At 43.8% G+C, this 16,357-nt stretch overlaps 1 protein-coding gene across 9 annotated transcripts in view; it reads right to left on the bottom strand.

Moving 5' to 3' along the window:
* Positions 1–2,452: 2,452 nt before the first annotated feature.
* WLS (Wnt ligand secretion mediator) overlaps positions 2,453–16,357 on the bottom strand; it is a 98,917-nt gene continuing 85,012 nt past the window's right edge. For 5 of the 9 annotated variants that reach the window (XM_078771388.1, XM_078771390.1, XM_078771386.1 and 2 more), the window contains 3 exons: positions 4,721–4,804; positions 3,352–3,481; positions 2,453–3,121 (listed from right to left, as the gene is read on the bottom strand). In XM_078771388.1, the coding sequence (XP_078627514.1) occupies positions 3,024–3,121; positions 3,352–3,481; positions 4,721–4,804 (312 nt within the window). In that variant the 3' untranslated portion in view covers positions 2,453–3,023. Of the gene's footprint in view, positions 3,122–3,345; positions 3,482–4,720; positions 4,805–16,357 lie in introns of all 9 variants that reach the window. The other 4 variants (XM_078771384.1, XM_078771382.1, XM_078771383.1 and 1 more) reach the window with 1 other exon arrangement.

Here is a 16,357-nt window from a genome sequence, read left to right as displayed (position 1 = left end):
ATGAAGCATACATCTACCCCAGTGGTTATTAACCCCTTTTTGGTGCCTGCACCCCTTTGGTTCTCAGAATAATTTTTCGCACCCCTTGTCAGAAATAAATGAATTAGGATAGGTCAAAGAATTAAAGACTTGGAATTATATTATTCGCACTCCTTTAATAACGTTGTAATTGAATCGGCCGGCATGTTTCACACCCCCAGGGGGTGCGTGCACCCCAAGTTAAGAACCACTGATCTACCCCTCCATGAAGCTGAAGCTGCGAGAACACTTTGGTGACAAGACCATCCAAACCGAGATCAATGGCAAGCCAAATGTGATCACCTTCAGGACAATGGCTCGGGTTGTGCTTCAGGAATACTACAGCCAGCAGAGGGACAATCCTAATGTAGAGAAGATTAGGCTTCTCATCACGTCACGATTAGGTGTGCAACTGTATCATCACTTCTCATCACGCTTCCTAATTGACTCACTTCATCACCATGGAGTCTGCTGATCCTTACAAGAAGTACACCAATTTGAAGGAAATGCTGCTCGAGGTACACCATTTAGATGACAAAAATGAAATGGAACAGAAGTACCAAACCTGACGACTGAGTTTGTCCAGTATGCAACCGACAATGTAGACCACAACATCCGAATACTGGATGGCCATGACACCTTCCACAGTATGTGGATGACATCAGATGATCTCGAATCGGCCTTCAATTATGAGCTGTGCAGTCACCCACCAGCCCTCTTCAATTAGTCTCTGCTGCTTTGAACTAGCTAATGCCAAATGGGGTCTTCTTGACATATGATGTTCCAGTGATGATGAGTTATGCCCAGTATGTCTTGGGTGGTGGAGGATGGTCTTGAATGGCCACCTGGGGGGGGGGGGGGGAGGGGAGAGGAGACTTACCCTTGGCAATCGCCTGCACTGTACCCTTGGTGATAGCCCGTGACTTACCCTTGGCCCACAAGCCATATTTTGTTGGGACCGTCATATTACCTTGACCTTCAACATTTAGGGATGAAGGAAACATATCCCCATCTACAGTCTATCCAAAGAACTCACATCATGAAAATCAGATGAAAATTATTCAAGTTGTAATCAAAAAGCTGTTTTTTTTCGTATTAGGTCACAATCCGAAAAAATAGGTCAAGGGCACAAATCAAATATCAGGTGCACAACTTCAGTGCGGATCCACTATTATGATGCAAAAACATCTTGGAAGGCCAAGCAGTCTTTAAGATTCCGCATTGGCAAAATTGAGTGATGATAAAAAACAAGACTGAAAGTCTAACAGCAGCGTAGCTAGGCTTGTAAAATATTATAAACCACAAACACACATGATTAGCATTTTAAACAATCGCTAGTGCTGTATATAACATTAAACAAAGAAATTTGGAGGAATCCCGACATCCGTGAGGTAAGATCTATATACCCCACACGATCTATATACACGTGAGGTAAGGAGGGAAGATCTACTGTAATCTATATACCCCACAAGGGTTGGTTTAATAACGTGCTATCAAAAAACCGAGGCGAATTATTCATTTCGGCGGTTGTTAGTACCGTACATGCTTTGTTAGTAAATGCACCTTGCCCTGGGGAATGTAGAGGGCAATTTTGTTCTGATCGGACAAACATTAGTCGAGTTATGGTTAAAAAATATTTAAATGTCTATAATTAGGGCATGACCGTAATATTAGGGCAAAATCAAAAAAAATTAGGTTAACTCCCGTACTTTCTATTCACATTATTGATGCAAAATTTCATTCTGAAAGTCCCAGTCGGCTCCGAGATACAGCTCGGAAAATTGATACAGTTTGGAAATTTGGTGTCGTGAGAGAGAGAGCATGGGGAAAAAATGAAAAGTGGTGATTTAGTACTCCCGAGGGTGGGGGGGGGGGGGGGCGGGGGGAGTGGTCTGAGAAACTCTGTGGTACCACTAAAAATTTGGGCTAATAATTGTACAAACAATGAAATTAATGAACAGGATTAAAACTAATTAATTTACATATGTGGGAACATTACACGCCCAGACCAAGAATCGAACCCAGGTCGTCTGGTGAACCGTACCAATGCTCTGCCATCTGAGCTATCTGGGCGACCCTGATCAAGCATGCAATTTTCCCACACATAGAATTGCCACTTTCTTTCCGTCACTGCTTCCGGGGCACTCGCTGTCAACCATGCCAACATGCCCTCAAGTGCTTAGCCTGTGTGAGTTCAGCACAACAGTGGGTGAAACAGTGCCAGAATGGAGTATTTGCTAATTATTCTGATGTACATGTAAACTTAATTTCCTTGCATTGCAGCATAATGAACTTTGATAGACCCTTGTTCTTTTCATTTTTTTTTTTTTCAATTGGTCGAAAAGGGCAATGTGTCATCATTAACATCTGTAGGCAGATACCTTACTGCATAGATGTAGAAAATCATGGGGACATGTATGAAAAAGATGGAGAATTGTTGTAATAAAAGAGTGTTTAATTAAACAACACCACACCACTCATGCAGAAACAAAATGAAATCAGGCAAGACAAAAGGCATGCTTAGATAAACATACCCATTTACTTTGGCATTAGGAATGCAGGTTAACATTTGTTTAGCTATAGAAAAGGTATATGAATAGTGACATCATAGGCACGGTCATAAATATTGCATGCAATGCTAAAATGTCCAAATAAACAATTCAAACAAACTTCATACCTCCACTACCAAAGAAATCGTTATTTAGAAAAAACTCCTCAGATATAAACTAAATACACAGGGAAGTGAAGTTTGACATCAAGCCAGTCGAGCCTTAAAATAAAATTAAAAAAATATTGAAATACAACAAAACAAACAAATGTAAATTATGTTCTAATATATAACTAAAGTGCACTAACTTAGTTTAGTTTCCATACAAAAGTAACTTTCCAAGAGGCAAATGTTATTTACTGTTTCAAGAGCTCCTGTGTTCATTTACTCCTTGTTCCAATGCTCTTCCACGTTACACTTCCTCCACCCTCCCCAACACGTTGCACAATTCTCCCTCTCACTCTTGTGCTTCTTTGCCCGTGAGACGATACACCTCTGTAGGAGCACTGCTGTTTCCGGAAAGATGGATTTCATCGGCGCTGCTATCGGAGGCATCTGATACGCAAACGAGGTAAAGCACAGAGTATTGTAGTTGTAGACAGCAAGTAAAAACGAGAATATCGGTGGATTTGGGTGGAAAAAGAAAGGGAAGCTGTGAAAATGAGAGTGCGATATCGAACTTCAATTCCATGATTTATGGATGAGTAGATAGATGAGTGCATGATTTCAGCATTTGTTGACAGCAAATATCTGAACACTGTGAATATGTGCTGACGCACTTCCACCTTTGTGAGACGGAGCATAAAGGAACATGATGGCGAAGACATACAGGTTCCACATGCCATAGATGCCAGTGAAGAATGCGCTATTCACATGTACTGTGTACTCTCCCCAGCGCAAGAGACCCTCATTAACCTACAACCGGAAATGAACAAGGATAACGTTTTTAATGATTCAACCATGTTGATATTGTCTATGCATTGAAATATTACAATTACCACCTCCCAGGATTCATCTCTGCTTTCTGTTATATGGTTTATGCATAACAAGCTTCATTCACGACATAGACACAAAACCCTTCTGCCAAATCCAATGGAAAACTTGAACAAATCAGTTATGTCAAAGGTGTTGAAATCCAAAGAAACTTCAACAAAGATGAGACTAGAGAGTTCATAGAACTCCTCACCCCCATGTAGTCTTGAGGAAAAGGTCATGGGAAGGGTCTTTGAAACTCTGAGTTTCCGAGTACGATCTGTACCGTATTCGCTTTGTTCGTGAACTTTTAATAATAGGCACAGTGGCAAACTTACGAAGCCGATCGGTCAAATGGAACAGGCCAGAGCTGAACTTTTTGCCAGCTCTTCTTGGAGAAACTGATGATTTTGGAACGATCTTTGAGAAGGAATGCTCGAAACAAACAGATATTTTGGACAACGTAAGCTCTGTGGTTGCATCGCTAAGTGCCGCCATATTGTTTGAATCCAGGTGTTACTCCACGCACAGCAAATTTGATTGGTCGAGACGGCGTAAATTTTGCCCAGGTACTGCTACGTTGAAGGTTTTTGGAGGTGCAAGCAAGGCGATTTGTGTTCTACAATCTACAGTGTTTAAATATATAATCAATTGAAATAATATTTCAAAGGCAGTAGAAAGAAAGTTGCATTGAATCAAAGGTTTACCACCGTTGATGCACCCTCTTCTTTTACACCACCTTATTTAAGACGTTACATTCGTCCTCCGTGCCCATGTTGTGTTCTTGATTGTCCCGAAAAACAAATGGTTATGCCTGTTTGTGTTATGCACCCTGAAGACATTATCGTGAAAACTCAATCACTCGTACAGCAAGAATATGGATGTCAGGCAGGAGTAACAGTTCAAGGTTTCCTGTTTGGAATGATTTGCAATTTTATTTCACTGCCGGACAGACAGACTGAAGCAATTGCTCAAGACGAGATTCCATACAATTTGCCAATTTCAGAGCCAAAATACTGCTAAACTGCAGATTCGTGTTCCGATTCATGTTCTACTGTGTTCAAAATATTACGTTCAAATGACATTAAGTCGTTTCTAAATCACAGAAATTGCCAGGCAGACAGAGTGAACCAATTGCTAACGACCACTTCGCGCTACTTGTGAAGGGTAATAATGAAATACCTGGCTGATGATGAAGAAGATGACAGTAAGCGCAGCACAAGCCAATGTGCACATCATGAGGAACTTGAACCGGAAGATTAATCCCTGGAGCATAAACAGGGGAAAGAAAATGGGAAGATATTCAACCTGTTCAGCATTCCCATCTGAACACAACTCCTGATGCTAAGACTCCAGGTTCAAATCTCACATGCGATATTGATTTGCTCATTGTCTATGAATGTCCTTGCAATTAATTTTAAAGTACCGTGTATTTAAAGCTCGCTTTCCTTCATGCGACATTTCTACCAGCTACTCCATGTTTTCCATCACTTAAATAGATAGTAATATATATGTATATGTACGTATGTGTGTGTATGTATATATATATATATATATATATATATATATATATATATATATATATATATATATATATATATATATATATACAGTATATATATATATATATATATATATATATATATATATATATATATATACTGTATATATACAGACTTGGCATTTAATATGGAATTTTTTTTTGTGGCGGTGAACTTACTTTTCAAGATGTCTTAGAACCAAAAGTTCATTGGAATTATGTTGAAATTATTCTAGATTTTGTTAATGTGACCTTTAAAGAAACAAAAACCACATTTGACATTTCGAAACAAATAAATTGATCCTTGAAAGTGATGTAAACTGATATCGAACTCAATTCATGGACAGTACTGTGTTAAACTTGTGTACGTTTTCCAGAAGTATCTCTTTATTTTGCACATTAGCCAAAAAAATTTTGAACAAAAACAAAAGTTAAATTACGACTGGGATTACGGACAGTAAAATTACAGTTCAGTACTTCATGTAACCCCCACGAGCATTCAGGAGAGCACGTACACGTTGAGGCATGCTGTTCACGAGATTTGCCAAGGTTTGGACAGGAATCGCTTGCCATGCAGTGACAATAGCCTGCTGCAATTCACGCACAGAGGTCGGCTGCTGGTCCAAGTGGTCGATTTGACGCGTTAATTCTGCCCACAAGTTCTCTATCGGATTCATATCCGGGGACATGGCAGGCCACTCCATATGCTCGACACCACGGTCAGCAAGAAAGTGTTGGATCATGCCAGCACGATGAGGCCGTGCATTGTCATCTTGGAAGACAAAGTTTCCTCGAAAGGCTGCACGAGCAAATGGAAGCAATGTTTCTTCCAGAATGGCCCTGTACTTGAACTGGTTCAGGTTTCCATTCAGAACAACCAGGTCAGTTTTGCCCCCTGCATGAAGAGCAGCCCAAACGGTCACCCCACCACCTCCAGCTTGGACTCTTGGCACTATAGAATCTTTGTTGTAGGCTTCATGCACTTGTCTGCACACTCGGACGCGGCCATCTTGACGATAGACCAGAAATCTAGACTCGTTACTGAAGATCACGTGATTCCAGTGTCCTGGCTGCCATTGACGGTGCTCTCTGGCCCACTGCAAATGGCGCTGGCGGTGTTGTCTGGTCAGGCTTGGCGTTCTCAGTGGACGCCTGGCACGATAGCCTGCCTGAAGCAGTCGTTGGTTGAGTGCCATTTGTCAGTTGCTGCCACTCAGCCCTAAGCCGATTAGCTGACTTGGTACGGCCATTGCGGCCTAACCGGTGCAGCTGGCGATCATCCCTCCTTGTGGTTCTGCGGGGACGTCCTGGCCTCAGTATTGGAGTAGGGACACCCCTCTGAGCATTTCGTTTCAGCATCTTTGACACCTGACCTTGAGTGATGCCATACTGCCGAGCAATAGCACGCTGTTTCATGCCGTAATTTCGTAAAGCCACCACTCCATGACAAACAGCATTGTCGAGTTGACGGACCATCTCCAGAGGAAGCTGCAATAACTTTTGGAGACGTGCAGCAGTTGTTTTCCACTAATACAGAACGCAACAACCCTTGTATACCCGACTGTGAAGCCAATCATCAAATGCACCTGTCCGTACATTTTGCCACGCCACCTGTGATATAATCCTGTTGTTGACTTCTTGCTGCGACAGACAATCAGTGACATGGTTCTTTCAACAAATAAATCACCAAACTGTAAAAGAAACTCACCAGATTGATATACGGAGTTCAGAAAGTAAACCCAAGTCAAGAAAAAAAAAATTCCATATTAAATGCCAAGTCTGTGTATATATATATATATATATATATATATATATATATATATATATATATATATATATATATATATATATATATATATAATGTAGCTGCGGTTTTGTGTTTTTATAATAAAGGTTAATTTCCCCTCATCGTTTAGTTACACTACAACACGTAGCCTCGTTTAAAGCTCAGTTATTTCGTAGTAAATGTAAGCGTAGACCTTTCCTGTGTTTAGTTTTGCGTTGAGTAGGACAAGGAGAGTTAGGTCCTTTACGATGCCTCGATGCTTTGGGTTTTGGCGCAAAATACCACGAGGCCGGCCTGAACAAGTCGATCAAGGCCGAAGGAAGGCGGGGCAGGAGGAGTGGGAGTGACCGGTAAGCACAAGCCGCCAATCAGGGCTCAAGGGGAGTGACTTACCACTGCGGCAAAAGGCGGGGTTTGGAACATTTGATGCGGGCCAGGGCGGGACGATATAACCCTGTGCCCAGAGCCCCCGCCTCAGTTATGAGCTCGGGTGAGATGTGCCAAGTTATGAGACGACCTCAGTTATGAGAAGGGAGGCAGACGAGTTATGAGAGTGCGGGGTGTTGAGTACGAACACAAGTTATGAGCTCGGGTCAGATGCGCCAAGTTATGAGAGTGCGGGGTGTTTAGTACAAACACTAGTTATGAGCTCGGGTGAGATGCGCCAAATTATGAGATGAACGCGAGTTGAGTTCTCAGTTGAGCTGGAGTCAGATCCCCGAGGAGTGCAGACGAGTTGCGCGGCCCAAGAGACGAATTACGAATCAGAGTTGTTGTATTAATCGCACTGTGAAAGACAGCCGTGCCAGGCCACAGACGCGCATATTTTCCTGCCTGCCTGCCTTTGCTGAGATACGCGCCGCGAGGATTTTTCCGCCTGCCTTCGCCGGGATACGTGCTGTGACCCGCCAGAGGGCCACGCCGGGTGAGCTGTTCCTGGAGGACCAAATATATTTAAGTCTGGAGACTGTGCTGGCCATTCCATTATTTGTAGCCTACCGTCTTGTTCTTTTCCTCGAAGGTAGTTTTGACATAGCCTGGAGGTGTGTTTAGGGTCATTATCTTGCTGTAGGATGAACCCCTGACCAACTAGGCGTATACCAGAGGGTATTGCATGGCGCTGCAAAATGCTGTGGTAGCCCTTTTGGTTCAGGGTGCCAGTCACTCTGTGCAAGTCGCCGACTCTGGAACCAGCAAAAAACCCCCACACCATCACACTTCCTCCTCCATGTTTGACAGTTGGTGTCACACACTGAGGAACCATCCTTTCGCCGACTCGACGGCGTACAAAAACCCTGCGTGATGAACCAAAGATTTCAAATTTTGATTCATCGGTCCATAAGACCTTCTTCCAGTCTTCAGTAGTCCACTGGCGGTGCTTCATGGCCCAGGCAAACCTCTTTTTCTTATTTTGCCATCTTAGCAATGGCTTTCTTACTGCCACTCGGCCTGTCAAACCTGCAGCTCGAAGTCTTCTCTTCACAGTTGAAACTGAGACTTGCTTACTTCGACCAGTGTTAAGCTGTGCTTGAAGCTGTTGTCCTGTGAGCCGCCTATCACGCAAGCTGTTGTCTCTCAGAAACTTGTCTTCTGATTCTGTTGTGGTTTTGGGTCTGCCAGACCTCTTTCTGTTAGAGTTTCCTCCAGTTTCCAAGTGCCTTTTGATGGTGTAGGAAACTGTACTCACTGACACCTTGGCTTTCTTTGCAATTTCTCTAAAGGAAAGACCTACACTTTTTTAAGGGTTATAATGGTCTGTCTGTCTTCCTTTGTTAATTGCCTTTTTCTCGCCATCATGACAGCAATATACTACTTCCTGCAATGCAATATTGTCCAAATAATATATATATATATATATATATATATATATATATATATATATATATATATATATATTTACATATATATGCGTGGAGGAACATGGCTGTGAATAGGAAAAAAAAAAAAACGATTTCGCGGAACACGACTGCAAAAAGAAAAAGAAAAACGCGAATTCGCGGGACATTTTTCCACGAATAGGGAAACATGTCGCATTTTATCAACCATGAATAGCGGGGTCCGACTGTATATAAGAGTGTGTGTATATATATACATATATATATATATTATTGTTATGAATTTTGGGTTGGGGGATATATAGATCCAGGTAGATCTGTGTAGGCATTATGCTCCGGCTGTCATGATAGGGAATCTTGATGTAATAAGTTCTGTAGCCCGAATGTCGGATTAAGCTTGTGTCTTCGTCCCCGCCATGAGGGGGGCGGGGCTTGTTAACTAGCGTAGGGATTATGCTAATTCCCTTGTACGTCATCCCCTCGGTGATAACCCATTTGTCCCGTATGGCAATGCACTAATAAACAGTAGATAGATCCATTAGTGCACACACTAATTAAATCCCCCTCCACCACATGACGATAAAACTTACCGGAAGAGCAGACAGGAAGCGGTCACGCATGACCCTGGCATGGCAGGCAGACATCGGACAGGCAGGCTGAGGCCACGCCCACCTCGGGATGGATTAACATCACGGCGCAAAGCGCTCGGCCAATGAGAAGAACATTCGAGATGTTGACAAGCGAGGCGGGGATTGGAGAAAAACAGGGTTTACGTCACGAGGCGATTGACAAAACGACGGGCGAGCCGACATTTTCCCTTCTAGTCCCTGGATCCATCCTGCCCGGACCTCTGTCTCGACCCTTCTTCTTGCCCTTGTTCTTCTGCCCTTGCCTCACCCTGCTCGTTTGGTCCCTTCACCTTTGACCCTCTCGCCACGAACGTTGGGTGCATCGGTGAGCCGTGCCAAATTCGAGGGGACGTTGCATGGCTGCGGAAGCGGTTGCACGCCCGCTCGCTTCGCGCGGGAGGCCTTGTCGGGGCCTAGTGCACGGGGGTGTGTCGAGGCCTGCTTGGGCCGACGCCGGAGCCGTGCCTGGACGACATGAGCGGACCTGAATACTGATCGAGCTAAGACGCATCCACAAACACGTTTTATTTTATTGATTCCTCCTTTGTCCTGTTGTTTAAGTCTGATGTGGGGACGTCCCAACTTAGGATTTAGTTTTTATCGTCACGTTTCCTTGTGCCAATAGTTCTTGTAAATAAACCTTTTAATTATTTTTCCTTTCTTTTCGAAATCCGTGTTTGGTTTGGATTATTTCCCGCTTCTTCTTCTTCTTCCCCTTCTTCCTCCCGTGCTTGTATAGAAAATCCGCCATTGACCCGAACTCCTCAAAGTAAGCTCGTTTCCATTTGTGATTTCCCGGTCTTAACCGAGGGGAATCGCACGACAATATATATAACTATATTATAACTATATGGTCTAGGCTCACAAAAGGGCTATCACACGAAACAACTCAGGACACAACATAACAAAGGGAACAGCAGGAGAAAGGGGAAATGCCAACACCAGGGCAGAGGGAGAAAATAGACAGAGAAAAACAAACGAGGATTGCAGATAACGATTTTTTTTATAATACAGAATCGGGGCTCCTGTAAGAGCAAACACATTAAACATGAAAAGATGCACAGACACATAAAACATGCAATGAAGGGAGCAGGAGACAAGAGGGGGAGAGGGGGAAGTACACAAGCACAACAACAGAAGAGAACAGGGATGTCAGAAGATCTGTGGAAGGGGGAGGGCTGAGGGAGGAGGGAGGGGTACATGGTATAAAACAAATGAACACTTCTAGGAATTTCAGGAAAGAAGTTGGGGATTTAAAGAGGCGGATTTGGGGTGTTTTAACGGGGGTAGAAAAGATCAAGGTTTTGGATGAGGGAAGACAAGAGATGGTGGTGAACAGCTGTTTTAAAGACCTGGAGGGAAGAGAGGGATTGAAGAGTGTGGGAGTTTATTCCAGAGGCGGGAGAAAAGAGGAATGAAGGAGCGAAGGTGAGCAGAGAGTCTTGATTTTGGCAGTTTCACCAGAAGATGGTTGCTGGCAGATCTTGTGTGTCCTGCAGGAATAATAGGGGGACAGAGCAAAGACAGAGCAGGGGGAGCAAGGCCGGAGAGGAGTCGGTAGAAGACAGAAAGACCACCTACCTGCCTGCGATGAGAGAGAGAAAGGCCCTCAGAATCAGCTTGATCGTGGGAGATTCCAATGATTCTGAATGGTTTGGTTTCAACAGCGTCAAGCCGAGCTAGGTGTGAGGCAGGAGCATCAGCCCAGAGGGAAGATCAGTGTTCCATTGTGCTGCGGATGAAGCTTTGTATGTGGTGAGGAGCTCAGAAGTGCCCAGAAAGGACCGCACGACAGAGGATGCCCAGTCGGCGACTGGCTTTGGAGGAAAATTGTCGGCGACAGGAAAGATCATGGCAGATAGTGAGAACCAAAAGCTTGAGTGACAAAACTTATTCAAGAGGATTGTTCTGAAACTAGATGGGAGGGTTGTCCAGACAGTCTTTTCGGAGAGACAAAGTGAGAGTGTGAGATTTGTCAGGATTGAAAGACATGTTCCACTTGTTTGACCAGTTTGTGATATTGTCCAAGTCTGCAGAGAGTGAAGAGGCTGCTGCCTGGTGATCTGAGGGTTGGAATATGGAGCGGCAGAGAGTGGAGTCATCAGCAAAGAGATAGAGAGGATTTTCCAGAGAGTCGGAGAGATCATTAATGAAGACAAGAAAAAGCACAGGGCCCAGAATACTGCCTTGAGGAACTCCAGCCTGAACAGGCAGGGGGAGAAGAGAGAATTCCATTCAGAGCCACACGTTGACTGCGACCAGAAAGGAAGTCTGCAAGCCATGCGTGGAGGTTTCCATTGATACCATACGAGGAGAGTTTGGTGTGCAGGGCGGGGTGCCAGACCGTATCGAAGGTACGAGATATGGCAAAGGAGACAGCTCTGATTTCCTATTTGGCATTGAGGACCTCCATCTGTGGGAGAAAATGAATTAATTGCGTACCTAATTTGTGTAAGTTAAGTGGATTTCCTTGAACCTCCACCTGATGTTGCAAACACTTAAGTTTTAATTGCATACTTAAGCTTCATAAATACATATATTAATCAGCTTTAATTGTGTTCTTTAGAACGTATTGACTAGCAACTATTTACTCAGAGCTTTTCATTATATATAATAACCACCTTTAGAGGCCATTTTTCCCCGCAAAGTGGGGGTTGGCCTTTTTCGGGAACCGTGGTTGTTGTTGTTTTTTGGTCCCCTTTTTGAAGCAATGTTTTACGGCCGGATGCCCTTCCTGACGCCAACCCTTTTTGCCGCCTTTAACGACAAACAGGGAATTACCAGTGAACTGGTACTCAATTAGCCGACCTCGGAAGGATGACAGGCTGAGTCAACCCCCCTGGCGTTAATTCAGCGATCGACTGGGATTCGAACCCAGGATCCTAGGATCCTAAGCCGGCACCCTAGCCGCTAGCCCAACACCAAACATTTCATTATAAAAAAATATAACCACCTTTAGAGGCCATTTTTCCCCGCAAAGCGGGGGTTGGCCTTTTTCGGGAACCGTGGTTGTTGTTGTTTTTCGGTCCCCTTTTTGAAGCAATGTTTTACGGCCGGATGCCCTTCCTGACGCCAACCCTTTTTGCCGCCTTTAACGACAAACAGGGAATTACCAGTGAACTGGTACTCGAGAGGTCATAAATAAAGCTAAAGGCAAATGGTTGCTGCAGGAACCTGCCTGCTCGGAAAAGCTTAACTCTTATCTTGGAGGAGTGAAGGCCAAATCCGTGTTGCATGACGTGCTCCACACCTGGTGAGCCGAAACTTTGTTGTCCAAAAGGACTGTCTATGAGTTCGAAAACTTTAACTGTATACTCAAATGGTTTGGACTATAGAACAAACATTTTATTATTGGTAATATTTTGTATAAGCCGAGAGAAACTTTCTAAAACTATTTTTTAATAAGTATTGAGCTGTTCATCCGGCACATCCTACAAAAGGAGAAGAGATTAGTCAGGTTCACTATGTTTTTTCGTTCAAAATCATGGTAGATTAGCAAACCTATACATTTTTGGAAACGTTATTACATGGAAAATCTGAAAATCAATGTTTACATTTGCCAATTCCGACCAATTCGATCCGACCAATTCGACCAATTCGACCATTCGACCAATCGCTTCGATCGACCATTCGACCAATTCGATCGATTCGATTCATCGAATTCGATTCGATCGACCATTCGACCAATTCGATTTGCCAATCAATTTGACAGACCTTTGCTTGTGTGGAACGGACTGTGAAAACGATGCGGACTATATTGTCGGATACGACACACAGGACAGTGATGACGAACTCTAAATGGCATATTCTGTAATCGTGTATGTTTGATGCCATTGACTGCCTGTGTATATTTTGTCATTGACTGCCTGTGTAGATGTGAAGTTATACTGACTGCATGTGTATATATGATTTTGTTGACTGCCTGTGTATGTTTGGTGATATGAATTATTGTGACACATTTTGATGTTATTAACTGCCTGTACAAAATGATAACATGTATTTGATTATGCAACTTATCGCGAATATAAAGACAGTATTTTGCAATTCAAAACCTTTGATTCGTGTCTTACCATTCCCCATAGCACTAATTTGATACTTTCATTGGATTACTTGTCCCTGAAAATATAGGTTTAGTATATTTTTGAAAGTTTTTAGGGTAATTAGAGGCAGAAATATAACAAAATATGTATTTTACAGTGGCCATTGTGAAAATCCAAAATGGCCGCCATACAGGTATCTCTCCAAATGTAAACATTGATTTTTAGTTTCCTTATGCTATAACCTTTCCAAAAATGTATAGGTTTGCTAATCTACCATGATTTTGAACGAAATATAATTTATTGACATAGTGAACCTGACTAGATAGTTGCCTAGCTACTGGGCTGGAGAAATACCGTTCTCTGGGGAATCAAAGGAATTGCACACTTTCTTTCAAGTCAACACAACTGTGAGACAAAATGGGCATGTTCTGAGACAAAATGGGAAATGTATTATGTTATAACTGTATGCTTCACAATAACGGAAAATTGTATTTTCTGTAACCTAAAATCTCTCCCAAGATGAAAGGAATGGACAAAACCAGTTTGCCTTCATCACGCTTGAATCTCTTGCAACTTTTCTTCTCTCGTTCCCCCATCCCTCCCGATCTAAGTTCCTCCCTCTCTTTCTCTCTCCTCCCCACAGCCCCCACCCTATTGTCCTTTGTCTTCACAAGTATAAGAAAGGCTGTGCTGCACAAATGCTTCAGGATTTTGCTTAGGAATTCTTGTGTTTGTGTGTGTGTGTGTTCTTTTGGATTTGGATTCATGCCAAGTGGTTTTCTGTATTCCTTTAATGTATATCTTCCTTGTAACATAAGCAAAGTCCTCCATGTTTCATTAAAAATCAGTCAATTATCTTAAACAGTTTGGACATTAATTATTTTTGAGTCTGTCTATCAGTCAAGGCTAAATTAATTAGTTCCACAACATATCCATTGTTGAGACAGCAGAAGCAGCATGTCCAGAGTAGAATGACCTGGTCTGAATCCAAATTGCTGATCCGAGATCAAGCCATTGGAGAAGAGGAAGGATTTGATGTCAGAAGCGATGATCAATTCCATGACCTTGCTGATTATTGGGAGCAGGCTGATTGGTCTGTAGTTGCATGGATCTGTTTTTGCACCTTTCTTGTGCAAAGCAGTAATGTTGGCTGATTTCCAAGCAGATGGCAGATGACCTTGAGCAAAAGAGAGGGTTAAGAGAATGGAGAGAGGGTGTGAAAGAGCGGCAGAGCAGGATTTTAGGACCCATGGGCTGATGCCGTCTGGTCCAGTTGCAGAATCAGAGTCGAGGTTTGACAGAAACTTCTCCAACTTGTCAGGAGAGGACACAGAGTTCAGGATCCGCTGGGTTCGACTGGGTAAGGTGGGTACAGAGCGATGGGTTTGGGACACAAGATTTTGAGGCAAACACTGAGTTGAGGCATTCGGTTTTGTCACGTGCGGTGTCAGCTGTGTAGCCATTTGAGGTAAGGGAGGGGATGGAGGGAGAACCAACACCAGAAACAGATTTGACCAGATGCCACCAGGATTTGGAGGAGGGAGACAGGTTTCAGAGTTCGGTCTTGAGAGTAGAGAGATATTGTTTCCTGGCTCTCCTGAGGGTAGACACACACTTGTTCTGAGCTTTGTGAAAGGAACTGAGATTGCCTTCAGTTGGATTAGCCTTCCAAGAGGCAAAGGCAAGTTGTTCCAGGGCAACTGCCTCACCACAAGATTCAGTGTACCATGGATGGGAGGAAGGGTATGACAACTGAAGACGAGATGGGATAAATCTGTGCATGAGAGAGAGCAGTTTACTTTGAAAGAATTCCCAGGAAGAGTTGATGTCAGAGGCAGTAGAGATGGGAGACCAGTCCAGATGATTGATGGCTGCTTGAAGACCATGGCAACTAGCCTGAGTGAAATGCCAGACTCGTTGACGCTGAGGAGGCTCTCTGAGAATGGCCAGAGAGATAACCACTTTAACAAGCAAATGAACAAAAGAACCGATTGGAGCAGAAGAAGAGCAGCAGACATTTGCAGGGAAGTTTGTCATAACCCAGTCTAGAAGAGAAGATGCTCCATTGAATGAGATCCGGGTCGGGAAATTGACAGATTGTTTCAGTCCTAACGAGTCGCAGAAGTCCTTTGCTGAGATGCCATAGCTGGTGAGAGAGGTACCCACACCGAGCCAGCTGGCATGATGACAGTTGAAGTCGCCACATATGAAGAAGAGAGAGTTGGGATGAGTTGATAGAAGTTGGTTCATGTTGTCAGACAGCGAAATGTAAATGGAGTCATCACTGTTTGGAGGATGGTACAGAACACATATGAACAAAAGGTGGGAGCAGATAGGAAGCCATAGCCAGAGGTACTCCTGGGGATGGGGTTTGGAGAGGGCAGTGCAAGGAGAGTGAGGAAGAGTTTTTGATAAAGATAGCAACCCCACCACCAGGACGAGGCTCAGGTCTATCATACCGGAGGAGGGAGTAACCAGGAAGATATATTAAGGAATCGGAGACATCTTGGAGGAAAGTTTCTGTTAATCAGATTATGTCTGGTTTGTCAGAAGCAACCTGTATGGAGAGATCAATCAGGTTTGAGAGCGAAGGCCCCGGATGTTTGAGGTCCATACCGTTAATGAGGAGAGAGGGGGAGCATCGGGTGCAGAGCAGGGGAGGGGAGGTGTAGGGTAAGATGAAGGGTGAAAGGGGGAGGTAGGGAGAGCTGTTGATAGTGTGTCAGAGATAGGAGAAAGGGAAGGATGAGGAGGACAAAAGGTTTGATGGTGATGGGATGAGGCACAGTGAGGGGTTGTTTGAGGGGGAGCAGAGCAAAGTAGAAGTTTGGAGGATGTGGAGGTATGAGATAGAAGGGAGACGAAGTAGGGAGGAGGCAGCTTTGAGGAGGAAGGGGGGAGGGGGAGAATTGGAGAAAGATGGTCGGGGGTGGGGGGGGGGGAGATTTGAAGGGAAAGGGTAGGGGGGGGGGAGTTTTGAAGGGGAGGG

Source organism: Myxine glutinosa, chromosome 2 (assembly GCF_964187855.1).
Source record: "Myxine glutinosa chromosome 2, kmMyxGlut1.1, whole genome shotgun sequence".
Classification (NCBI taxonomy): Eukaryota; Metazoa; Chordata; class Myxini; order Myxiniformes; family Myxinidae; genus Myxine; species Myxine glutinosa.
This window is presented reverse-complemented; position numbering and strand designations above follow the sequence as displayed.